Source organism: Drosophila suzukii, chromosome 2R (genome assembly GCF_043229965.1).
Source record: "Drosophila suzukii chromosome 2R, CBGP_Dsuzu_IsoJpt1.0, whole genome shotgun sequence".
NCBI classification, from domain to species: Eukaryota; Metazoa; Arthropoda; class Insecta; order Diptera; family Drosophilidae; genus Drosophila; species Drosophila suzukii.
In genome coordinates this window covers 6,300,810-6,326,745 of record NC_092081.1, presented here as the reverse complement: position 1 = coordinate 6,326,745, position 25,936 = coordinate 6,300,810, and the positions used below count along the sequence as shown (strand labels likewise).

The 25,936-nt window shown below is 39.7% G+C and overlaps 4 protein-coding genes across 7 annotated transcripts in view; 2 read left to right on the top strand and 2 right to left on the bottom strand.

Moving 5' to 3' along the window:
• Positions 1-25,936, top strand: part of sbb (scribbler) — an 87,344-nt gene that overhangs the window by 36,110 nt on the left and 25,298 nt on the right. The gene's annotated exons all lie outside the window — the stretch shown is intronic.
• Positions 14,405-14,575, bottom strand: Tango8 (Transport and Golgi organization 8). The gene has a single exon (XM_065863646.2). It carries the CDS (start codon positions 14,573-14,575, stop codon positions 14,405-14,407), a length of 171 nt encoding a protein of 56 aa, XP_065719718.2.
• On the bottom strand, positions 19,896-22,225 carry LOC139352471 (putative mediator of RNA polymerase II transcription subunit 15). Its single transcript, XM_070994641.1, has 2 exons — positions 22,187-22,225; positions 19,896-20,249 (listed from the first exon to the last, which is right to left on the bottom strand). The coding sequence occupies exons 1-2, from the start codon at positions 22,223-22,225 to the stop codon at positions 19,896-19,898; spliced, it is 393 nt and encodes a 130-aa protein (XP_070850742.1).
• LOC108017905 (protein GSKIP homolog) lies at positions 23,014-23,638 on the top strand. Its single transcript, XM_017085074.4, has one exon. It carries the CDS (start codon positions 23,148-23,150, stop codon positions 23,496-23,498), a length of 351 nt encoding a protein of 116 aa, XP_016940563.2. The 5' UTR covers positions 23,014-23,147; the 3' UTR covers positions 23,499-23,638.

Below are 25,936 nucleotides of genomic sequence, written 5' to 3'. Positions count from 1 at the left end.
CGAGTTATCCAAACGTTGGCACACAGCCCAAAACGACTGGAGTGACATTGTTGACTCTGTCCGCATTTGTCGCAGTGTGTGCTGTTGTCGCCCACACTTTTCCTACTTTTCCCACTTTTCCCCACTTTTCCCACTTGGCTCCTTGGCAGCCGGAGAAGAAGAACTTCGTTTTCCACCCCGAGATCTTGCTGCTTAATTTGATTTTCACAAGTCGTTGTTGCTTTTCCTGCTGCTTGATTTACATATATTTAATCGTGGCTGCAGCGGCAAAAGTTTCGCTTGTGGGCGTCAACTGATTCGAAAGTGGCAGTCGCATTGGCACTGGCTAAAGTAAAAGGCAACGCTGTTTCCCAAGCTGCTGATGAGCGTTGCCGGGGAAACAACTCCACTGCCAGACCTTCATTATGGCCAAGAAGGAGGAGGAGTCAGGGAGGGTAGGACGTGAAAACTTGCAAAACTTTGCAACTGACTAGAATACTTTGTCACAGCATGTGAGTGTGTTCCCTTCAGCTGAACATGAAAAAGGGAAAGGAGTGGAAAATGTATTCATATGCACGACAGTTTCGTATTTGCAGGAGCCCGGGCAACCAGACAAACAGCAACAAGCTGAAGTTGTTTAGCTTTGCATAGCCATTCTATCTACATTTTAAGTAGAAACTATAAAAAATTGATAAAACTTTTTATTTTTATGCATACCCGACTATCAGATACCCATTACTCAGCTAAAAAGTGTGGCAGCGCGCTGAAATAAACTTGCGCTGCGCAAGAATCTCTAGAATCTGCTAAGGCATGCAGATTTAAGCCAACCTTGCATTAAAAGTAACTTGTATACATAAAGTAATGTTTGTAGACATTCTTAACAATTGATTTCCTATAAACAATTTAAAAAATATAGTAAAAAGAGAAGAAATACTAAAACAGCTAAACAAAAGGCTTTTAAATTTCAGGCAAATGTAGGAGTTATGAAAAATGTGGAAGCTAAACTTACAAGCTCTTTTTGTCGAGTGCTTGTGTGCCTGCATTATCACACACCCCGCCCATGTAGAGACAAAGGATTTGTACGCATTATCCTGAGGACTTTTGCATAAAACCCCCATTTATCTCCGCTCCTCGCCCGCTGAAAATCCCTGTTGAGACAGCCAGACAGGCGTATGTGTATCTGTATCTGTCTCTCTGCTTTTATCTCCAGCCGCCTCTCTGCTGAATTATTCAGCTTAGTTCAGTTTGCTTTTAATTAACAAAATGCTAATACCGAATTACGTAGACCTGACGAAAAAAAAGTCGCAAACTTTTGCGCACAGTTGGCAATTTAATCTATTAGAAGTCAAAGGGGCGTGGAGGTGGAGGGTGAGAAAAATAAATAAACTAAACTCAAGTATCAAATATTGGGTTTGGGAAATGTCCCATTCCGTTTCTCCTTATGCCGAGTTCCATTTACCCTCGTTCTTAACCCCCTGGAAATTGCTTTCAGCTAATTTGAGTTCAACATGCAATGGATACCATATGTATGTTTGAATTTCCCTGCCATCGGGGGGTTGTTTGGTTTTCGGATCTATATGGGTGATGGAAAACCACAGAAAAGGGTTAAAAGGGGGTGATGGAAAGTAAGTTATAACTGAAATAACAATAAAAATAACATTTGTTTCGGGCTCGAGGAAGTTGGGCACGTGCTATGGTTTTTATCGTGGAGTGCGAGGGGTTTCCCTTATAGAGGGTGGCTCAAGTGGACCGGGGGTGTGCGAAGGGCTAAGGGGTGAGGGGTTAAACACAATTGTCGGCACTCGTCACGTTTCATTTTGTGCGTTCACGCGTGCACTCAAACCACGTGCTTCAAAAACATTATATTTCATATTTTCCCTTTGCTAAAGTTAAATCATGACTTCAAGTTGTTGTTTAATGGAGATATATTTTTATGGCTCGGTTGATACAGATGTTGGTCATATGAAATCATTATTTAACCATAATGTTTATTTTTAAAAAGTTACATGTTATTTATTTTCACACAGAGTAAATTCAAATGTTCTCAATTGAGTTGAAAATGTTCTTAAAAAGAGAACGCCATTTTTAAACTGAAAATGTTTTTATTATGCTCGAACCAAGTTGAAACAAGGAAGAACGCTGTAGTCGAGTACCTCGACTATCAGATACCCGTTACTCAGCTATATGGAGATATGCAAGCAGCAAAGCGAGATTAAAATGCGCCACCTACCGGCGGTATACAGATTTAAGCGTTATGGGCGTTAGAGTGGGCGCGGTAAATTTTTTTTTGGATCAATCGATAGGTATCGACGAGACCAATACATTTCAGTTAAAATTTTTTATCTAGCATGAAAATTGTGGGCGTCACAGGTTTTCGCGGTTTGTGGGCGTTAAAGTGGGCGTGGCAAACTTTTTTTTGGGTCAATCGATAGGTATTGATGAGAACAATACATTTCAGTTAAAATTTTTATTCTAGCATCAAAACTGTAGGAGCCACAGTTTTGGGCGGTTTGTGGGCGTTAGAGTGGGCGTGGCGCTGTGCTGAGACAAACTTGCGCTGCGTAAGAAGCTCAGGAATCTGCACGCCAAATCTCAATAGCCTAGCTCCCATAGCTCCGAGATCTCAGCGTTCATCCGGACGGACAGACAGACGGACATGGCTAGATCGACTCGGCTAGTGATCCTGATCAAGAATATATATACTTTGTGGGGTCGGAAACGCTTCCTTCTGCCTGTTACATACTTTCCGACGAATCTAGTATACCCTTTTACTCTACGAGTAACGGGTATAAAAACTATTAGTCCAGTCAGTAGTGTATACTTATCAATAAGTTGTTAATTAAACGTAATTTAACTTTTCTCTTCTAACCACTTCGTTATAATATTAAAAACATTGTTAACAAAATGTACTTACACGGTTTTTAAGAACTAATGTTCTCAATTCAAGAACAATATTCTTGTGAATTTCTCTCTGTGCAAATTAACAACTGTATCCTCATTTTTAATTTTCATTTTTTAATATATTAAATATTTTTCCCCCTTTAAATCTTAAAGTTTCCGCTTAAATACCTTTCTTTTAAGACTGCTAGCGGGCAAAAAATTTGTCATATGTCAGGGCAGTGGCAGTGTCCACAAATCGAAAAGTGAAGGGAAAAGCGGGGAAAACAACGCCCCACGCCCACCTAAACAAAAGCCATCCCCCTCCACGTTACGCCCCTTTTTCGGCCCCTTTTTCGGCCCCCGTTTTCCCCCTTTGGCCTGTGGACAAAACAGGAGCAACAAAAACAATAATAAAGCCAACAGCAAATGCCCCTTTGTTGTTGTCACTGCGACAAAATAAACGTCAGGGTGGGATTTTCCCGGCCAAGAGGGTTGGGTTTCAGTTTGGTTTTAGTTTGGGTTTGGGCTAGGGTTTGGGGTTCGTGTCCTCACACAGGAAGCGACACACAAGCTGGCAGGATATTTTATATTTGTGCGCCATGTGTGTGTGCGCCAGGGACAGCCATTGTAAATTCCAGCTGCCTTTTCCTCCTTTCCAAACGGATATGCCATGTACGAGCAGAGCGGAGAGGCAGAAAAAAAAGAGGGGGGAAAAACAAGGATTCTCTGTGTATATGTCCTGGAGCAGAGCGCACAGGATATGCCCTGCCTGTGGTTTGCACCCCCCCCCTGGTCGCCGGCACACGGTTCGTATACGTAATGCCTGATAAAATGCGAAATGCGCGAATAAAACGAGTTTCCCTGTGAGCCAACTCGAGCGGCAAATCAGCTTTAATGGGTGTTCACTCTTAGCCGGCTTTAATTAGGCGCACGAATGAACTGAACGTGTGTCTCTGTGTGTGCATATTGCAAATTAACAATAAACAATTTTTAATTCAATTTCAATGTGGGCGAACCATTCGGTTTGGGGTCAGGTCATCATTAATTTAAGCGCCACGCCCAATGTTTCATTTTGTGTATGTGCGAGGGGGATGGTTTTGGGGCGGATTGTCCCTGCTTTCCAACTCAATTAATTTGCTCCTTTTTTTCCTTTTAGTACTTTTGCATGTACACATAATACACCCGCTGTTGTAGCTTTAATTAGTTAGCCTCTTTGCTCATTTCTTTTCCTTCCTTTTTTGGGCCTAATGACACAACCGAACTCATTTCCTCCAGCGCTTTCCCATTTCTCCCCCATTTTCTTGCCAAACAAATTGACATATGGTAATGATGACGTTGATAATGATCACGATGGTGGGGATGATAACGATAATGACGAGATGAGGGTGTGAATGTAGCAACCTGTATTTACCAGCTAATGGCAGACCCGCACAACCTATGTGAAATTAACTTGAACTTGAACCCAGTAAATTGGAATACGGTTAAGGGTTAAGGGAGCTGATTAAACTGCCTAGAAAGCTGAGAAAATTGACTTCACAAATAATAGTGTTGAGTTGTAGGAGGGGAAGAAAACGATATGCGACTATTACAATGATTATAGTTAGGAAAGTTAGTACTGCACAGATAGAAAAATCCAAAAACATTGTTCTTGAATTGAGAACATTCGTTCTTAAAAACCGTCTAAGTACATTTTGATATCGATGTTCTCAATATTAGAACGAAATTGTGAGAAGAGAAAAGTTAAATTTCATTTGTTGAGACATACAATGCAAAGGCCTCCAATTCAACTTGATTTGAGCAAAATAAAAATATTTTCAACTTCAAAAATGTTGTTCTGTTTTTAAGATTATTTTCAACTCAGATGAGAACGTCAGAATTTTCTCTTTGTGGTGCTGTTTTTAAAGTAAGAGTTCTACTTTCCAAGTGTTAACTAACAATCTTGGTTTTAGGAATACATATAGTTAGGCAAATTTTCCTTATGCTAGTACGGAAACTAAAAATATTTAATGAGCTTTAATTACCAGAAAGAATCGCATAAACGATGGTCATTAATTTTTTCAGCATTTAGTCAAAAGAACTTCTGGTCTTGCGCCGCATTAAATTCAGCTGTTTTCCCCTTCCCCAAATTGGCAGCTTGTTTCTGTTGTTTTGGCCATGCTTTTTTTGCCATCATTTTTCCTTTTACTTTTTTTTTACAAATCGCCTGCCAAACACGCCTCCCCAGAAACACCCAAACCCCAACGATTCGGTCCGTTTTTCAAAAGTGAACAGCTCGAGCAAACCTCGCACGCGATTTTAATGACACGGCACTTAAAATTTAATCGAGCAAACTGCATTGCTCCGATATAAGAGGACCGTATAAACACATACGTGTAAACCCTTCCCCATTTCCTCCCATTCGGCATTGATTATTGTTTTCGTGCAAATTTGATTTGTTGGTTGATTTTTCATTTTGTTTTTGCAGCTCTTGTTTCTGCAACGTTAATTGCACACAATGCAAACATGCTGACCATTATGAAAAGTTTTTTACCCTGCCAATTTCATGGGTATTTTTTTTTGCTGTTGGAATTCATTAAAATTGTTTTACAAAATGTATCCCGAAAAAAATGTGGTTTTTAGCCTTGTAAAAAGTTAATTTTACTTGTAAGCTTGCCTATATGGAAATCGAATTGTCTCTTTGCTGTACATATTTATTCATCCAATAAATGTTTTAAATAAATAAGTTTTTTTAAAAATAAACTACAGTTCAAATGTTATAAGAATAAATATTTTTTTAAGCTGTATGTATGACCATAAGGTGGAAACTTTGGCACGCAATGGCCAGAAACCGCAGGCAGGACCACGGGGGCGTGGCCTTACGCCCACAAATTGAGGTGATACACACACGGCGGTGTTTTACCAACCATTCCAGCTATAGGTTCATTTGAATAAAGCAAACTAAAATAAAAAAGGAAAACAGAAAACATCAAATGGGAAAACAGTAAACCCGGGAAATTTCCTACATTGGCGCCTATTGTTCAAACAGCATTTGCATTAATGATTTACAACAACTGGCATTTCATTTAACAAATTTATTGTAGTTGTTGCTGCCTCGGTTGCTGTTGCATTTCATGCACCGTGAAGCATGAAACAGCTCGCGAACAGCCACATGAAAATTAACAGCGTACAAAAAAAAAGGAATAACAAAAAAAAATACAGAAACAGAGGGAAAAACGACGCCCAGGGGCATTCATAAATTTCAATTGTGCACTTTTCCTTTGTGAATTGTGGTTATTGAAATGCTTGACATTAATTAACAGCAGATAAATAAAATTACGCCCCTGCCGTGAATGAACTCTTGCAATAATTGTACAAGAATGTCGCGAAATAATTTTTACTCTATCAGGCGACAAACGATAATTACACATCATCATGACGTTTGAGAAGACTTGCCAAAAATTCGTATCCCCCCCCTCCTTGGCACATAAATCTCTCGTTCCCCGGTGGGAAATTGGCAGAGATCCCAAAGAGATGTGCTCAAATCTTGAACGCCCCTTGACAGGTTTACCCCGAATTATATACGCAGATATATTTATCCATTTAGAATTTTCCCCTTTGAATGTTCGACTCTTGATGGCACATTAATGCCAGTAAATCTTTGGAGCGTTTACATTATTATACCGAAGGATTATACTATTAAGGTCGAGTGTGGATATTTTCCGCCCCAAAAAAACGCGTTTGATCTCTGCGGGAAGTGACGACTGAAAAGAGCTTCGCCCACCAGCTGCTATTTGTTTTCATTCTCGTTTTGCAGCACAGCAAATGAAAATTGCGAGAATTTTCATTCGATTATTTATTTATTATAAACAAAACAACGACAAGAACGGAATAAATTGTGAGGCAAAACAAAATCAGAATCAGAAACGGAAGCAGGCGCAGTTTATTTTTGCTCACCGGATTTCAATAATAAATGAATTATAGCATTGAAATTTCGAATGAAAAGTAGTGGAATATTCCCAGAAATATTCATATTTGCTTTGCCGTATTTTTGATTTCTCAATAACGAACACTGTGCCATTTCTCATTAGCCTGATCGAACAGAATCATTTGTCAATCTAATGCCGGGGGCTGTAGGGGGTTAATTGAGAAAAGGGGGTTGTCTATCACTGGACCGAGGTGTGGAGTCTCCAACCCGATAATAATAGGGTCTGGCTTATTGAGTTTCAATTACAGCCGGTTGCTGGCATGGGGATTTCGGACCTGCCCTAACAAGCACCCCACCAAGATGGGAAAAACCACCTGGCGGTGGTCGCGTGACTCACGAACAATATGAAAATAACTAATAAAAAAGTATTCAATTAAAACATTGTAAATCTTTTTTTTTACATTTCAAAGAAAAGTATAATTTTTATTTATATATCTCCACACTTTTTAAACCTACATTGACCTTTAAACGAACTAAATTTAAAAAAAAATTTCTCTTTGATCCTACTTTTTGAAACCAAAATAGTAAAAGCCTTAAAAATGTATTCCTTAAAGAAAGAAATTTTCAGTAAATAAATAATGGACGTTTATAGTATTGATAAATGGTATTGAAATACCTTATACAACACTGATTTCTTTTACGCTATTGTTAGAAAACTGAATGGTAACATTTTCTAAAATATAATCCTAAAAGAATGAAGTTATTAGGAAATAATTTTGTGAGGTGTGTAATATGGTTATATGATATTGAAATACCCTTTGCAACACTGGTTTCTTTCTTATTTATATTCTAAAAACCAAATGGTAGGTTATATTTTCAAATAAATATATAGAAAAAAAGGTTTCAGTATACAAATAATGGAAAAGAATAACAAATAAGGGAAATGTATATTATTAGATGATATTAAAATACCTTTTGCAACACTGGGCACAGTTGGCATGAGTTATACCACCGACTGTAATCATCTATCTCAGCCTAATTACCCAACCCAATAGCCAGCGATCAATTGGGCAACGTTTTAAGATAGTTTGGCAGTGTCAAAACCAAAGACCAAAAGTGCCAGGCAAACCAGTCACGTATGGTGTGCAATCACGCACACACCTCTGGCCCCGGGATTTGTAGATGCCTTTTACATACCTGATATCCCGCCAAACGGAGAGCTTGGGCCCGTGTGTCTGCCCATTCATTGCCATGTTTGCCCACGTCGTCGCCAGTCGTAAAATGCAAATTGCATGCAATCAACGCGTTTTTCGTTTAATTATTATGAGAATTTTTTTTTTTTTCGCTGGCACGGAACGTGCCAAGTGCCATTCGCAAACAGCAGCAAAAACAACTTGATCCGCCCGGCGGATTTCAGATACAGATACAGTACTACGGGTATTATCGGCCTTTGTCTGGGCCGCCCGGGGGCTGCCATTTTCAATTAAATTACCGGGCGCTGGGCGCAAATTGTGGTGGTCGACCGGCTAGTTCGCTGGTCCTACAGCATTGTTGATCTATGTGTGTGCGAAATAAAATTCCACTCTAATTAATTTACATTATTTATTGGTTTCGCAATACTACACCTCCAATTGGGAGGGGGCCACTAATTAATTTAAAACTCCTAGCCGCCTTGCGCCACGTGATCTACATACAAGTCAGGGGGAAAAAAATTGTAAATTGTGCGAACATTAACTTAAATTTAGACTTCATTCAAAAATGACAGAATCGTTTTATTTTTCGCCTTTTTTTCCACCCAACAGCCTCTGCTCGCTGACTTTGCTTTAATTTATCGCGCTTTTTGGGCAAGAGACATTGAACTCGAAAGTGTGTGAAGGCATTTTATTTGTTTGTTTCTGTTTCGGTTTCTGTTTCTGTTTAAGGCGTGGGCGGCCGACAATGAAATGCAAATGCTGGCTAAATAAACGAGCGGGGAAATATGTTAATTGGAACATTGACAGCTAAGTGATTTTTTCGTTAATTCCGATGAACAAATTTCTGGGGCTTAAATTGAGTGGAGGCAGCAAAAAAAATTGTTAGCCAACAAATTTCATTGTGAATGTAGCAAAGGTAGTTAATTAATGAAAAACGACTGCAGTTTTTTTTTGCTTATACAACTAATAAATATAGTACTTTCGTAAAACTGCAAATTTCTTAATCCATATAAACATTAATAAAATAATTTATTTTATTTTTATGATGAGGTTTTTAACATAGAAATGTGTGTTTCCAACCATTTGAAAGGCTTAAAATGAATAAAAATTCAATAAATTGTTGATTTCATAACATGAGAACCATTGAATCAACATTCTTGTTTCTTTTTTTGACAAACCTCTATCAATGGGGATGAGTGAAAACCAGTTGAATAAAACTATTCCAACCGAATCAGGGCATCTCACAAACAACTGACTTCTGTAGATCTGGAAATAGCGCCAAGAATTTTCCATAAAAAGGCATTCTCAATTTGGATTCGGAATTCTCATACTTCACGATACGTGACTGGGAGTTGTAATCTGCAGGAAGGAGCGAAAACCACATAGCACGCACACCACTCGAATGGAGAATAATATTTGAATTGCAAAATGGAGTGGACAAAACACAAATATAATTTGTGCAGTATATGCAAAATTGATTAGATTGGGTGCGGTTTGGCCTGGAACAATGTTCGCTTTATGGAAAATTGAAATTAGTTGACTTCATCCCCCTGAAAACCCCTCAAAACCCCTCAAAACCCGCCCCGCACAGGAATACACAGCCTGACACGTTAAATGGCATGCATAATTAAATTATCGAGTGGGTGAATTGTGGACGAAATGGGGTCGAGGCAGTTGTGGTAGTGGTAGTAGTATCGTACAAATCCAGATAACAGATATAACAATGAAGGTGTTTTGCTGTCTCCAATTTCGGCCAGTTGAAACAATTCCATGTCAATTGCAGGGCGTAATTAAATGGAGAAGGGGTCAGAGGCAACCGTAGTGTGTTTGAAATTTAATAGAATTGCCGCAGGCAAAATGCATGCGTGAGTATCTCGGTTTCTGTTTGGATTTACGACCCATTCACAACAGCAACCGACAATGGAAATTGCAATCCTGCCGCTTGTCCTGTGGAAAACTGCTTGTGTATGCACATATGCAAGTCAAATAAACGTAATAATAAAATTGTTGCATACCAACCACTCGGTCTGAATATGGTCTGAAACTCAGACTCTAGATATATGGTATGCAAATGATAAAGGGGAAGGGATTGCTACTTTTAGGGTGAGTGGTGCATATATCCGATATACGCATTTTCTGTACACATGTGCACAATGGAAGTACGTATTTTAAGTAGCATTGTAAAATCAGTTCCAAATCATTACCTATACCTACTAAACGTGAGTGATTTATGGAACTTTTATTAAACCATATCAAATTTTATATTACAATCTAAATTATATCAGTGGATACATATTTTTTCAATTATTAGCTTGCATGTTCAGTGCTATTACTTTGGCGGTAACTGTTTGAATTTGAATTTGCAATTTGCATACTCCCTTTTGTTCAACGCTTACCGCTCGCCATGATTGAAGGGTGGAAAACACTTCAATTAGGGTTCTTTATTTGTGGGCGTTCACTGTACGTACCTGAGTTCTGTTAATCACTCGCCGGCCAGAAAGTGAGGAAGGGAACACAAAGCGCTAAAATAACAATTTAACAACTTGTTCAAGACGAGCAACTTTTCCCCTTCACCTGTCATCCCGCCGTCGCTACCCTGCCACCACTCTAACCATACCTCTCATACCTCTCGTCCCTCTCGTACCCCTCAGACCCGGTAAAAGCGCTCAACCTCGTTATTGTCATTACCATTATATGAATGTATGCATGAACAATGCTCGGGTAATTATTGTTTTGGGGACAGACAGAGGCGATTGCGTGACTCGAGCACATTTGTTTTGTTTACGGAAAGTAATTGCAAAAGTTGTTTCAATTTTGCCCAACAGCGATAGCAGGCCAACCGAAGAGGGTTAACAACAATCGCTCCTGAAAGCTGTAAACGCAAAACTGGGGGAATGGAGCTGGCAAACAATGCATAATTGGCATCAGCTTAATGCTTTAACTTGCCAAGTGCCAGTGGCAAAAAATAAAATGCAAAATGCTACCAACTACCAACCGCCCACCCGAAAAAACAGCATCAAAAACGCATTTACAACGCCCACTCAAACGATGGCGCTGGGCGAAAAGTTTTTAGTTCAACGGGGGGAAACAAAAAAATAAGAAAATAAAAAAGAAAAAAGAAAACTATATGTGTATATAAAAAATTTGTAAAATAGTGAGGTGGGCGTGTGGGAGTGGCCAACGTTCTTTTTGTGCCATTTTCTTCGTTGCTTTGTTGAAATTACAATTTTCTTCTGCTATGTGCTCTCTTTTTCGGCATTTTTTCCCCCGCGCTGCACATCCGGCGCAAAAAGTGCATGAAAAGCGCAAAAATGGCACAACTACTATATATCTCCTTCCTCTTCTGTATTTTTCACTTTTTTTTGTTGCGCTGCATGGGGAAAAAGAAGAGGAGCAGCAGAACAAGTCGGACAGTCGGACTGGCTTTTAGCCATTTTAGCATTTCAGCCATTCAGTCAGCGAGTCATTCGCATGTTATCCACTTGGTTAGGGTGATCCAGGGGATTAAAACGGCCACAAGTGTAAAATTATACATATACCCTAATTTTGACCGTATTTTTGATAGTAAGGTCACACTGCTCTTAAACACAACGTGACCAGCTTTCAATAAATAGCAGAATTACAAATAAGACCATTGTATGCCAATTCATTAGGCTAACTACAACGTAAACAGGCAGAACTAAATATAACAAGTCATAACAAAATGTGAATAAAATACTTTAATACAAGACCAGAAATACAAAGCAATGTTTATTGCTGACACACCCTAATAGACTCTTTTTCAGTTTATTCGCATTCGCTCTTGCCTTCTGTATTTTCCTGGTATAAACTGAAAACCAACAGGAAAAAAATAAAAATATGGTTTTTGCGAGCATTTTGGCCGAAAATGTTTGTGAATTATTTAAGGGAAAACCAAAGCATCCCAAACTAAACAAAAAATAAATGTGCATGGAGTGCTGTGGGGCACTTAAAATTCAACTTGCTAAATGAATTTGAGGCAGAATTTTGCCAGCCGTCAGATATTTTTCATCTTTCCATTTATTCGCTACCAACCGTAGCTCACTCTATACATTTTTGATTTTCCCATTTGGATTTTTGGTTCATTGTGTGTGCGTCATTTTGATGGCTTTTAATTGAAAATTAAATGGAAACCATTGATTTGTTTTCTGCTGAAATAAATATATAATATGTACCTACTTGTTAATTGACAATTGTAACTAATTGGATATTATTATTGTTCTCATTGCAGGTTGGTATTTGATTACTCTGATTGTGACCAATATTTGTATGTAAGTTTATAGAAATTGTATTACGTTTAATTATTGTCTTTATGGTAACTGGAATTTAAATAAGTAAATCAAGTAAAGTACATAGGAAGGAATAGAACTGAATTAAATATGTGCAATGGATTTTCTTCAGCCTTTTACTGGCTTTTAAATTCCCATTGAATGCGACTTTCACCTTGGCTGAACAAATCGGAAAAAGAAGGGACAACGAGTGAGTCATTGAGATAAATAGCCAGGGCATTTGGCAAATTGAAATCAAATCGATGGCGGCGAATCAAATTGAAGTCTTGCTGCGGCAAAGTCCGAAAACACGAATCAAACTTTGACTTTGCTGGCGATGGGAGAAAGAGGGAAATATCCGAAAGTGCGCCAAATGCAACTAAGCGATACATAATACCGAAAAGAAAACAGAAATCCCCACCGAGCACCGACGATGCCAGCCAGATAAAAGATGATTGAATGCAACTGGCTGGCGCTGACTCCCCGAATCCCCGCCAGAAATCCCCTGCCTTCTTGTCTGATTAACATAAATCGTGCTGGCTGCTGCTGCCTGCCGCTGCCCGACTATATCTTATTTCGATTTTTTTTCCTCGCCTCTGGTTTGTTTGGTTTTATTTGGCTTTGTTTTGTTTTCTTTCTCTCAAATGAACTACGGGCTTATGCAAAGCTCAGATGGCGGCAAGGCAACGCCAGAAATTGAATGGAAGCGAGCTGAAAAATAAAAAATAAATAAAAACGAAAGGCCCCACTGAAATGAAATTCAAATGGGGAAGGAGCCGGCAGGAGCTCTCGAGCAGGAGCTGGATGTGGACTTGGATGGGGATGTGGATGTGGACGGGGATGTGGACTTGGATGGGGATGTGGATGTGGATGTGGAGAGGTGGGCAGCAGCACCACATCAGTGCCTGCCTGCTGACTTTTATTGCAATCGCAGGTCTCGAATTTAGCGCAGTCTCCAACTTCGAATTCAGAGGCCAGAACTTAACCCATATTCAGCCCAGCTTAAATTTAAATTATCAAGACTGTTTCTGTTCTTGTTTTGAGAGCAAATTCAACTTGAAGTTGTTAAACATATGATATTAAATTACCACTTAAATTATGACCTGAGAGTATCTTATATTTAGCGCAGTCTCCAACTTCGAATTCAGAGGCCAGAACTTAACCCATATTCAGCCCAGCTTAAATTTAAATTATCAAGAGTATTCCTTTTTTTGTTTTGAGAGCAAATTCAACTTAAAGTTGTTAAACATATAATATTAAATTACCCTTTAAATTGACAGCTGGAAGTATCTTATATAACCTAAAATTTGTATAGTTTGACTAAAACTCCTTTGCCTTTACTCAAGCTGTTAATAAACATAATGTTGTCTAAAGCTTGAGTATTTTTTTTAAAAGGAAAGTTGAGTATCAAGCTTCAGAAGATGTCTGCGAATAAGAGCTAAGGCTTCTTTTAATGACTTTCCAAAAAGTTATCAGCATTATGCAAACATGACATGTTCCGCCCCGAAAACTATGAGTAAACCCAATACAATCTAGACTTCCTTTGTTCCGAAAATCGAATCTTTTTAAAGGCAATCAAAAATCGAAAACAGAGACGGGTTAAACTTTTTGCTGCTGCTGCTGCTGCTTTTGCTGCTGATGAGCATGAGAATGATGTTGCTGTCGGGCTCCTCTGGCTTTCTTCCTTTGGGTTCTCTGGGTTTTTATCTTTTAGTTCGCTTTTTTATTTCGTTTCCCTCGCTTCGGTTTGAACTTCATTGTTGGCTCGCTTAAAATTCCAAACAGCAAATTGCAACTGCCAACAATTTCGAGGCTATCAGTGGCATAGCATCAGGCAACCACGTCGCTGGTGGCTGCTGCTGTTGCTCCTGCTGCTGTTGCTGCTGCTGCTGCTGCTGCTGGTGGTGGAGATGCTGATGTTGCTCCTACCACTGGCAGTAATTTTATGCAAGATGCTATCTCAACACACCTCAACACGCCTGCTGGAAGAGAGGCAGAGAAATGCATGTAAGCCATTTCACTGGGTTCTGCTTCTTGGCAATGTTGCTGCCGTGTTGCTTTTGCTGTTGCTGTTGCAAGTATGACAAACAGCCTGCTGCCGTCTTTTGAATGGAATTCAATTCCCATGCAGCAGGGGCAGCGGCGCAACAGCAACAGCAACCCTAGACGTCTCTCACATCTCGTGCCTTTTGTCTGCCTTTTATCTGCTGATGTTGCTGCCGTCGTTGCTGTTGCTGCTGCTGCTGCTGCTGCTTCTCGGCACAGCAGCAATACTTGTTTAGCTCGTTTGCCGCTGTCTCCCCTGCTGATGTTGCTGCTGCAGTTATTGCCATTGTTCTTGATGCCTTTCAAGTGCCAATTGTGCGACCGCCCCGAACCTTTTTTCTTTTTTTTTTCCGAGACAAACTCATTGCTTATTTAATTTAAGGTGGGAATTTCAGCGTTTTCCCCTTCTTTACTTTTGTGTCACGAGCGAATTTATTCAAATTGAGTTGATAATAGTTGCGCTACTGCCGCCGCTGCCATTCAAGTGTTAATTGTTGTCGGCACCCTCTGAGGAGATTTGCCGTGTATTTAATAAATATTTGCTCAGATACAATAACGACTGTCAGGTTTAATCAACAATGAGAACAGCATTTGCTCTTTTATGGCCAACTCTAACTCTGGTCCGGCGTAATTCACGATTTCCTGCTGTAATTGAAAAGATACCAAGACAAGTTGCTGCTGGTGCTGCTGCTGCTGCTGCTACGGCAGCAACATTTCAGCCAGTCGCCGGGAGTCGCGGCAGTGCATTAATTATTCATGAGTTGTCGCGCAGGCGACATTGCAGCAGCAGCAGCAGCAGCAACAGCAACATTAGCAGCAGCAACAACTCGGAGACAGCGGCAACATAATTATTCATGCGCGCTTATCGCCAGTAAGGTAGGCAACACCATTTTAACCACAAGCGGATTATAATTATCAACAGTTGCCATCAGAACTGACAGCCGGACAGACGGACAGTTGCTACTTGGAGGCGCAGCAGCAGCACCAGCAGCAGCAACATGTTGCTGGCGGTGCACAATGCCTGGGTAACAGTAATGACCACGATGATGATGATACTGATGATGAAGCCAAAAACGCGCAGCAGCAAATATAATTACACGGCCAACAACAAGACAGACAGCTGCTTTAATTGATGTTGATTGCTATCAACAACACTGCCTCCGAGTTTTTCGCATTTTGCCGGGGTCTCTCGAGCTCCCCACTCAATTGGAATTCTTTTCATTGCCCTCTTTTGTCAGAGGTGGAAACCTTTCCAAAATAATCAACCGTAGGAAACGAGAAAAAAAGCAGAAACAATGGAATACAAAATTTTTTATTGCATGTCAGCGCGGCATTAGGAGCAATCTTGGCCAAAACAACTAAATTAGCATTACTAAATTGTGCTCGGATAATGACTAAATCGAAACGGAACCATATAAAGAGCTACGCCCATGCTATTAAAATTATATGCAAAGACAATAAATCAAGTTGAAAATATTAAATACACCACCTACCGATAACTCGTGGCTAAAACAGCTGTGCATGGAATTATCTTCTTAATGTATCGCTTTAAACACATCATAAAACAAAGCTCATTAAAAAATATCATTAAATAGAAATTATTAGAACTACAAGCTGCTTACAATGCAGTGATTAACCTATTGTTTAAACACTTCCATTGTTTCGAAAGAGGCCAACTGATGTGGCTCATAAATAGGATTTATTGCAAAGCCAATAAAAATACAAATTAACCTTTCCCAAAGATCAAATTGAAAAACTCAACAGAACACAAATGCTTTACAAATAGAATACAAACCTAAATGCTATAAGGGGGAGCCATTAAATTGAAATTAGTAGACAAGCTGCTTACGTTTTAATCATTTTTCTTGGGGCCCCTAACTTTTTTGCTTACATATTATTATTTTTTTGGCACCCCCTTAAATATAATGGCCCATAAATCCGATTTATATTTTAGCTGCTGCAGCTAATGTTCGCACATATATTTATTTCGTGCTTTAATATACACATTTATTTTCCGGACCATTTGGGTTTATTACCCCAGGCGGTAGTTAAGATATTTCGTTGGTAATTGAAACTGGGTGGCGATTGTCAAGGCAACTTTATATACCTTATTTAAATTTTGCCGGCTCAGCGCAGGTCCTGTGTGATGAATCAATCAAAACTTAATTTGCCACCGCTTCCCCCAGAAGGCATTTAAATTTTAATTAACATTTTCGAATTGTACAAAAAGAGCATTTCCCCTCTCTCTTTCACTGGGTGTATTTATCCCGTAAAAATCTCCATTCAGGCCATCTCTCTTGCTCATGGAATGACGTTTTCGGGAGAGTGAGCGGGAGAGATGGAGTGAGTGAGAGAGAGCGAGCAGCGGCAGCCATGTTTGTTGTATGGCGCTCGTTCATTAAAGCCTGGCTGTGCGAGCGAGACAGCAACAGGCTGCTACAACTTTTGGCGCATGTTGAGCTGCGCATGCAAAAAAAGGCCAAAAGGAAGAGCAAAAGGAAGGGGATGGGCTGGGAATGGGAATGGGAAAAGGAAGGAGGTGGAGAAGGTGATGGAGAAGGAGGTTGCTAGGAAGGGGTTCGGTGGAGCTGAAGGAGGAGCTGTGGGGAACGGGAAACTTTGCGACGCCTGCTGGCTTTTAGTTTGCCTTTTAAATGTTTAAACGATTAAGTCGAATTTTAATTTGGCCGCAAAGCATAACACGACTCCGCACACACACACACACACTTCTTGTTTGCCGAGTCTGTTTTTTGCCCCTGGGTGCGGACCAAAAACTAACAGAAATGTAAAGCAGGCAATAAAGTGGCAACACGCTGACTTTGCCCATAAACCAACTAACCGAATCTGTTTGGGGGCGTCTCTTTCTGCCCGCGTTTTGTTGTTGCCTGTCCACTTAGAGATGGAAGTGCAGACGATAAACGATAGACATGCAAATCAGTGGGGCCAGGCCAGTGATTTATGCTTGTTTGATTCAATCAACAGAAAAAGTGAGAGCAAATAAGAAAACATACTTGATAAATAGCCGTATATTAATTCTGTAAACAGTTTTAAATCAATATTTTGATTGTCTTGTCTCCCGGCATTGTTAACTATTTTAGGAGCTAGCAAAACACATTTGCTTGTCTACTTTATTTATCTTCTTGAAAAATTACCATCAAAAGCAAATAACAATATTTTGAAATAGGCATGGAAACAAAAAAAACTAGTAGATTAAATATAAATTTGGGCAAACGGAGACTTGAGGTAAATATTAGATCTATCGTGTTTGTATAGACACAATAGGTTAGGCCAAAAAGTTTACTGAGGGACAGAAACCTAACTTTATTATTCTGTTAACGATTAATAATAACACATCCATTAAAACCTTCGAGATGGTAATTCCATTTTGTTTTATTACTTTGTACACCTCTAAATATTTTGCCTCCTTTAACCCAAGATGTTCATCGGCCCCTTGAGAAGCTGAGCTGGCCAAGTGGAGGATGAATGAAATTTAAACGAGTCTCTGGCCTGAAGAGTCCAAGTACTACAGCAACCAGATGATGACTCGCCTTTTTCCCTTTCTCTTTCGATCCATCTGCATCTCTGCCTCTGCCAACACTCATTAATGTTTAAAGTGTTTTATGATATGCATAATTGCTTGTACAGATAATAAAGTTTTCTGCCAGACCATTGACCACCCCCGCTTAGCTTTCGGCCCCTTGGGTCATTTGTCCATTCACTTAATTAAAATGCAAATGGAAATTCTTCAAATGGCTTGCAGCACGGAGGAAAAGCCAGGGGGGAAGTGAATTGTTGGAGAAAGAGAAACGTGCATATCTCATGTCCCTGTTGATGACAGGTTCCCCATTCCCCGGTTCGGTATGCCTTCTTTTACATGAGGAAAGAATGCTATTATGCTAAGTAAAAAATATTATTTTTGAATTTCGAAGTTCATAGCTAAATAATAACTAAATTGTATTGACTAATAATAGTTCTGTTGTTTGCTTTAAAAATACAGAGTTCAAAACAATATCTTTAAAACAGTTTCAAGAAATTGAGCTATAATAGTCTTGAGTATCATAAGTGCTATTCCCATTGTGCCTCTGTTTTTCAGTGTACTCCTGATATTTGCGGAAGTTTTCCCCCTGTGCATTGTCTTTGTGGCGTTGTATCTGTTGGTGTTGCTACTGCTACCGAGTTTACGACGCGTGAACGGCAACAGCAACTCATCCACAAAAGAAGAGGCGACAAAATCCCCTGCTTTTTGTTCCCCTTAACAAGAGGGGAAACCGATCTTCGATGCTTCTGCATCGTCAGCTTCTTGCTGCCCCTTTTTTTATCTTTTTTGTTTTTATTGTACAAGCGTTTCCAGTGAATTTTTTGATGATATCTTTGAATGTTAACATTCACAAAAGCGTAAAAATTGTTGCCCCTCTTGCTTTTCAGCCCTCTTGATTCCCTCGCTTCCCCGCGTTCCGGCATTAGTTTATATATCGGCTTTATGAGGCACTTTTTACTGCTCAACCTCTGCTCCGGACCCTTATTCCTCCATGTGTGTGCGTTCGTTTGGGTATTAAGTGAAATTCTTTTGTGTCGACAAGCGAAAATAAAATTCACACACTGCCGAACGTGCCGCAGAGAAAGAGGGGAGAATAAGCTATATACTGAGGGAAACCAAGGGGCTTGTTTCGATGTTGAAATTTAAAAGATATAAACTACTTTGATGTTGAAATTCAGTTGACTTTTGACAGAACTTCGAAAAGGAATGCAATTCGGTAGTGTTTTTACCTTTTGAGGACCTAACACTTCAATGGTTTTCACAATTCAAAGGTTAAATCAGTCTTGGAAACTGATGATATGGAATGGCTTCCTTTAGAACACATTATTATTGACTTGTCTATGTTAAAATATCAAAATCTTCTAAGTATTCGTAAACTAAATATGTGATTTAAACACTTCTTATAAATTATAAGTTATAATAATATATTTTCCAGTGCAGATGAAAAGAGGTGGGGTGAAACCGAGTCACACAATGGTTTTTAGAGGGAAGGACGAAGGGTTGGCGGTTGTTTAACTGGCAACTGGGACTTGATGATGATGCCGCTCTGCTCCGCACCTTTCCTCACCTCTTGTCTCCTTTGCCTTACATTTTTTTTCCCAATTTTTTTTTTCTTTTACCTGGCGGGTAAAATCTCTCACAATAACAACAACAAAATCGGGAGGGAAAAAAGGTGCAAAAGCAACAACAAAGGAACCGAAAACGAGCGACTGACGGAGTGAGAACAGCAACAACAACAGCAAGACAGAGCAGCAACAACGAAATACACCCAATGACAAGCTGCTCGGCAATTTGACATAATTTATACGTCAAATTACTGCAAATTGATGCTAAATGGCTTCAAATTGAATTGACTGGCGCAGAAGAGGCAACAACAACAACAAATTGTATGTGAACAAAAAAGAAATACGAAAAAAGAAGCAACAACTACAACAACAAAATGTAGCGCCCTGGCGGCGAAAATGGCAACAACAACAACTATAGAAACAACGTGGCCAACTCACCGTGTCGGCAGTTGTTGTTGCTTTTGTTGTTGTTGTGCTCACTCAAACGAAAACATTTTGAATTTTTTAACGTGGGGGCATCTTGTGTTGCTGTTGTTGTTGCTCTTGGTGTTGCTTGCGTTGCTTTTTCTGTTGTTGTTGCTGTTGCAGCTGATGTTGCTCTGGTTGCTTACGGTGTTGCTTGTGTGCTTGTTGTTGCTGCTGCCTTTTTTCCCCGCTGTTGTTGCTCTGTTTTCTTATGGTGTTGCCAGTGTTGCAGTTGTTTATGTTGCATCTGTTGTTGTTGCTGCTGCTGTTGCTGCTATTGTAAATGCTGTTTCTCATGTTGCTGCTATTGGCATCGAAGTTGTTAGTGTTGCCGTTGGTACTGTGACTATTTTTAGTGTTGCTGTGTGGCTGATGTTGCTTGTTGCAAGGTAGCTGTGGCACAAAAATAGCTTAAATCATTGCACAAGTAATTTTTAATGTTGCTCTACCTGCTAAGTTAGTTTTTTGTCCTTGAAGTACCCCTTTGAGGTTGCTTTTTATTTTGCTCTATATATTTTTTCTACTTCCACACGGTTAAAAGTATAAAACGAATAAAAACTTTGGTAAAGGCTAGCTCACGTAGAAGTAAGCGAAGGTGCAAAAAGAGCAAATTTATCTTGTCAGCCAACTTAACCGACACCCTTTGGTTTTAACTCAAGAGATTTTTTGCCTTACCTGCCTGTATCTCAACCTCCTTTCGTAATAACAGGGCAGGGAGTAGCGAAAATTACCCAGTTATTCGCAAATTGGATCAATCAAGAAAAGGGGCTTGTGGAAACTAGGGATTCAGAGGAACTATAGTCTAGTTTTAATGATTTTCCATACAAATCAGATTCTTTTTCACAGAATATCTAAGACTATCTTCCTTAAAAGCAGTATCCCAAATGTGACTAAAGCAACCCTAAACCATCTCTTTAATTTTCCACTAATTCCGAATTTACCTTTTCCTTCTCTTTGCAGGTAAGCACTTTGTCTTTTGACTTAAGTCGGGTAACCGAGAAAACTCAACAAACAGCTGAAAACAGCTCAATTGCCGGCACACCCACTCAACGCCTTTCACACCTCTTGAAAACGAAGCGAGCGAAAATAGTGTAGGTAAAAGGAAAAAAATTCCATTTCAGCGCGAAAAAAGAAAGCCAAGAAATGTGCAATCGCCATAAAAAAAGTGCAACTGTCAACGGAACACAAAAAACTTTGTTGTTTACAATTTGCCGTTGTGGCCGTTGCAGTGCGCTTGCAAAATATTGAATTCAATTTAAAGCGCAAGAGGCGTTCATAAATCTCCGACAATTGTTGTGAGCCAAGGAGCGGTAGAAAGGCCCGCAGGGCAGGGAATCGGTGAAAGAGTTAAGTCGGATTATGGCCATACCCTCCCTTCCAAACCATCCAAACCATCCACTTATATTGTCCTCAGCCGCCTTCTCATCCGCTCACTCATTTATTCCTTTTGATTGCTGTCGTGCGAGGGAGATGGAAGCGGGGGGAGATCGTAAACTGTCAGCGCAATTAAAATAAATTGAAACTGAACTTTCGCACACACAGGGAAAAAATGCCTAAAATTCAAGGTTCCGATTATAAAATTCATATTCTGAATAAGTTTTATAGTCATATATGAATGATTCTTTGTGAAACGTATCGAGTTTCTTATTTTTATTAAGTACCATTATGTAGTATATACCATTTATACCATTTATGTAGTATAAAAACAATATACAGATATATCTCTTTTAGAAGAACTATTAATTTCTTATTACTAGAAATCAAAGCGGTTTAATGTGATTGTTCTGTTTAAAACCGTATAATAATCGTCATTCCTTGACCTTTTTATCTTAAGTTCCTTCCCCTCTATAATTTATATAACCTAACTATCTATCTATTTTCCTTATCCCAGAAATCTGAAAACGAAATAATTTATTTTCCTCTGTGTGAAAATGAAATTTAAAACAACTTTTCTCGCCCAGTTGTCGCATAATTCATCAACTATTTAGGCGGTAACAGAAGGAAAATTGAAGAAAAATTTGCGTGTGTGTCGCAAAAAGTTTTTCATTTTTAGCATCTTGATTGTTCGGGAGGGGGAAAGGCAAGTGATGAGGAAGCAGTCGATGGAGCGAAGCGCAGGAACTTTGCCTGGTAGCCGGGCCAGAAAACGGTTTGCCTGCCATGGCCATGGGCAACCAAATGAACGTTCCACAGTCTTTGGTCTTTCGGTCTTTCAGTCCCCAATCCGCTGTCCACAGTCCGTCCCTTGAAGTCCATTCCGTCCGCCGGCTAACCCATCTCTTTCCTTTTTTTCCACTGGCCCCATCGACCGTCTCTTTCTGTTCGCTTACCTTCCTCCACAGCTCGTATCTCAAATTGTTCAACTTCATCAGCAAAAAGTAAGGGAAAGATGCTGCTGCCTTGGATTGTGGATGTGTACTGGGAAAAATTTAAAATGTTTTAAAGTTCCAATTCGAATGATTCGTATCTTTCAGTTGCAGATTTTTATATGTCATATATCATTCTGTTTTTCCGAAAGAAATGTTTTAAAATGGATTGTCCCATTTAAGGATCAAAACTACTTCTTTGGTCATACGGATTCTTAGTTAAAATAGACATTTCAACATTTATCTAAATATTATAGATTTCTTTATGTATCTGTATCTGAAAAACTATACCGAACTACAACTTTTTCTCTGTGGACCAAATCACACCAAGTCAGGCTACCCCTTATCCCCTATATGTCTTCCATGCCCTCGCCTCACTCCTTATTCGATTGTCATGAGTCTGAGCCAGAGACTCTTTTCTTTTATCCTTTTTGTTTTCCAGCGGCAGCAGGCATCGTCAGGAGACTAAGACCCCGAGGTCCCGGAGCACTTGAGCTTGGTTTCTGAGTAGAGGAAGTCAAGGGAGATATATGGTGAGGGATCGGAAAAGGGGTGAAGCGTTTCAGAGGAGCCGCACGAGAACTTAAGCGGATGCATAATACGGAAAAATGTCTTGAAAGCGAGAAGGGTGTATAGGGGACTTGATACTTTTAATACCCTTCAGCTTAATAGGTTGTACAAAATATGCGTTTCTATGTGAATGGAATGGTCTTGTTTTTAGAAGGGATTTTGTTCAAATAGATAGTGAGCTTTAATTTGAAGAAATGTTATAACAAACAAGGACTTGATTAATATAGTTACAATATTTCAATAACTAATCAGGTATATACATTTCTTTCTTATATACATGAAACACTTTTAGTCAATCTGTCAAAATCCTTAGTTGTTTCGCTCAAAATTCCAATATATGTAGAAAGCTCCCCAAATGGCTCTCGTCCAGAGTGACGAAAACGATTTCCACGCTCTCCGCGATGCCCAAAGGATGGTGGACTCGTGCCAGGACTTTGCGGACCACTTGATCGTGGCCGAGTTCCTGCCCCACTGCCGTTGGGTGGCCTACATCAATATTCGCACCCTGGAGCAGGTCATCTATTGTGTTGAGCTCAGCCGGGCCGGCTATCGGATCGTGGCCTATGACTTCGATAATGTGGCCGATGAGGTGGCCAATTGTGACACCATCTATGAGTCTGCCCACCAACTGCTGGCCGGGATTAGTCCTTTGTATGGCGAGAAATATGGCTTTGGACGAGAGCCTCTGAAGAAGCGAAAGGAGTAGAGTAGTAGTCCCCGGAATGGGGCGTGGCATGTGAAGAATTTGTCTGCTAATTGCTAATTGCCGCCCCAAAAAGTGATAATTAAGCGTTTTGCAGGTAAATGACTTGATTGCAATAATAAAGCCAGAGGCTGCGAGTTGGATTCGGGGTCTACCATTTGATTAATTGCTGCCAAGTGAGCACAGATGGAGTGGTGGGGCAAGGGGCGGGGGCAGAGGCAGGAGCAGGAGCAGGTTGCCAGTTGATTGACTCAACTTGGCACTCTCCGGACCTTTTGTAGCGAAAAAAGTTAACAAGTTTTTGTGCCGTTCCACTTGACTGCCGCCGTCGAAGGAGGCGAATGAAGATGCAGACGGTTGGAGCTCCGAGCTTCGAACACTGAACACCGAACAGCCGAACAACCAAACCCAACCCAACCCATCTCAAAGCCCCCACTCTCCAGCCCCACTTGTATTCCTCATTTTGGCCGGGCACCAAGCCAACTAAGGTTTTTATCTAGTTGAGTCCATCTAGTCGCTTTTCCGTCCGTCCCACGGGTGTCTGCCGTGGACAACTCATAGATACACACGCTCGCAGATGTGGCTGCAAACATACAGATGAACAGACGCAGATACAGTGGGCCATCGGTATGAACACTGAATTTGTGCAGACGAATTTTAACAAAATCGTGCGGGAAATGGTTAAAAATATGAATGCAACTTCTTTCGACTGCCCTTCAACAACTATAACCCTATTATTAAAAAAAAAAAATTTGTCGACATATGGGGGTTCAATGCTGTGTTCTACAAAATTCTTATATATGAAGACTTTGGCAGAGACCGAGAAAATATTTATTTTATACTTTTATTTGGAAGGCTCTTTGGGAATATATTGTACTTATCACGTATAATAAAAGAATCGTATGTTTCTTAAAAAAACATTCTGAAATATAATTATTTTCGGTTCCTTCTGTTTTTGTGAAATAAGTCAGAAGACTTGAGAGTTTCCTGTAGGCATGCTCCACTGTAGTTGAGCGAACGCATTTGCTTTGGCGTCCGTATCGGCCATGTCTATCTGAGCTGGCTCTCCACTTGTCTATGCTCGTATATTTGTCCATTGAAGCATGCAATTGATTGCTGCAACGGCAACAGCAGCAGCAGCATTATCCCCTTCCTCTGTTGGGCCCCCTGGGAACCTCCGCCCCTCAGCCTCTGCGCTTTAATTGCCTTTTCATTGCAGCCCGTCGGCCTTTTGACTCAGTAGATCCAGCCCCCCTTTTGGCCCCCTTTGGCCGCCTTAACCCCCTGTGTGTGTGTGTAATTTGTGGTTGTTGTTCTCTGTTAATGCATTACATGAATTTTAACAAGCTTTGCATTCTGACTGACTAACCCCCCTTTTGCCCCCTTTCTGTTTGTTTATTGTAGCCGCATCTTTGTGAATGCAGACATAATTTAACCTTTGCCTGCCTCAGTCTAATGCATTTCATTTCGCAAATTTTCAATCAATGAGCATTGCAAATTGAAGGAGAATTTAAGATGGGCAACTTAGCAAAGATCTTTCAGTTTAATTAGTTGGGATAAGGAAATGTTGGTAATAAACTTGGCCAACTTAAAATGTTTGCATAGTCTAACTGAATTGGATCAAAGCATTTATAAAATTCATAAGATCTTAATCAACAGATTGTTTGAAACAAGTTCCATTTGGATTTTATTATTTAAGTGAACTCGTTGATAAGCTATAATAATAAAAAAGATCGTTAACAAAACCGTTAAAATAATTATTCCGGTTATTTGGAATTTTTGCGAGCAATATCATGGTGTTTTATGTATGTGGTTTTGTACATGCCACCAGCTTGTTAAAAACATTACAAATAATCAACAGCGATTTAAATTATCAACAATCTCACTGGCAATCGAAATAATTAGCTCACAATGTTGATTCACTGAACTAGTGTCCCTAGTACTATACTATCTGGTGAAATCGCGCAATCTAAATTCAAAAACAAGTCGGGCAATTGAGTTTTTGACACTTGAAAAAAATTTTAATTATTGAGTATATCAATTGAAAATGTTTCATATCACTGTTTTTAGAAAAAAAAATCATGTAGTATGAGTAATAGTAATTCCGTTGAGATAAGGATCATTTCTTATCATTTCGGGTTAAATTTTTAAATATTTGAATAACATTTCCTGACGAATAATAACAACATGGTTTCCCCAAATTAATTTCTGTTATATACCGGAAATATATATATAAAATAATAAAAAATTCCTTTGCGGGGAGCTTTTCAAACAATAAATATGTTTGAAAACAACAAGAGAAAGTGATATTGACCCATTTTTTCTCTGTGCACCAAGCACTCCCCTGGGTTTTCCATGGAACTGAAACTTTTCCGTGTTAGTCCAACTAATTGGCTGCGTTTTTGGTTAATTAGCGCACCAGCAGCTAGAACTAACCATGG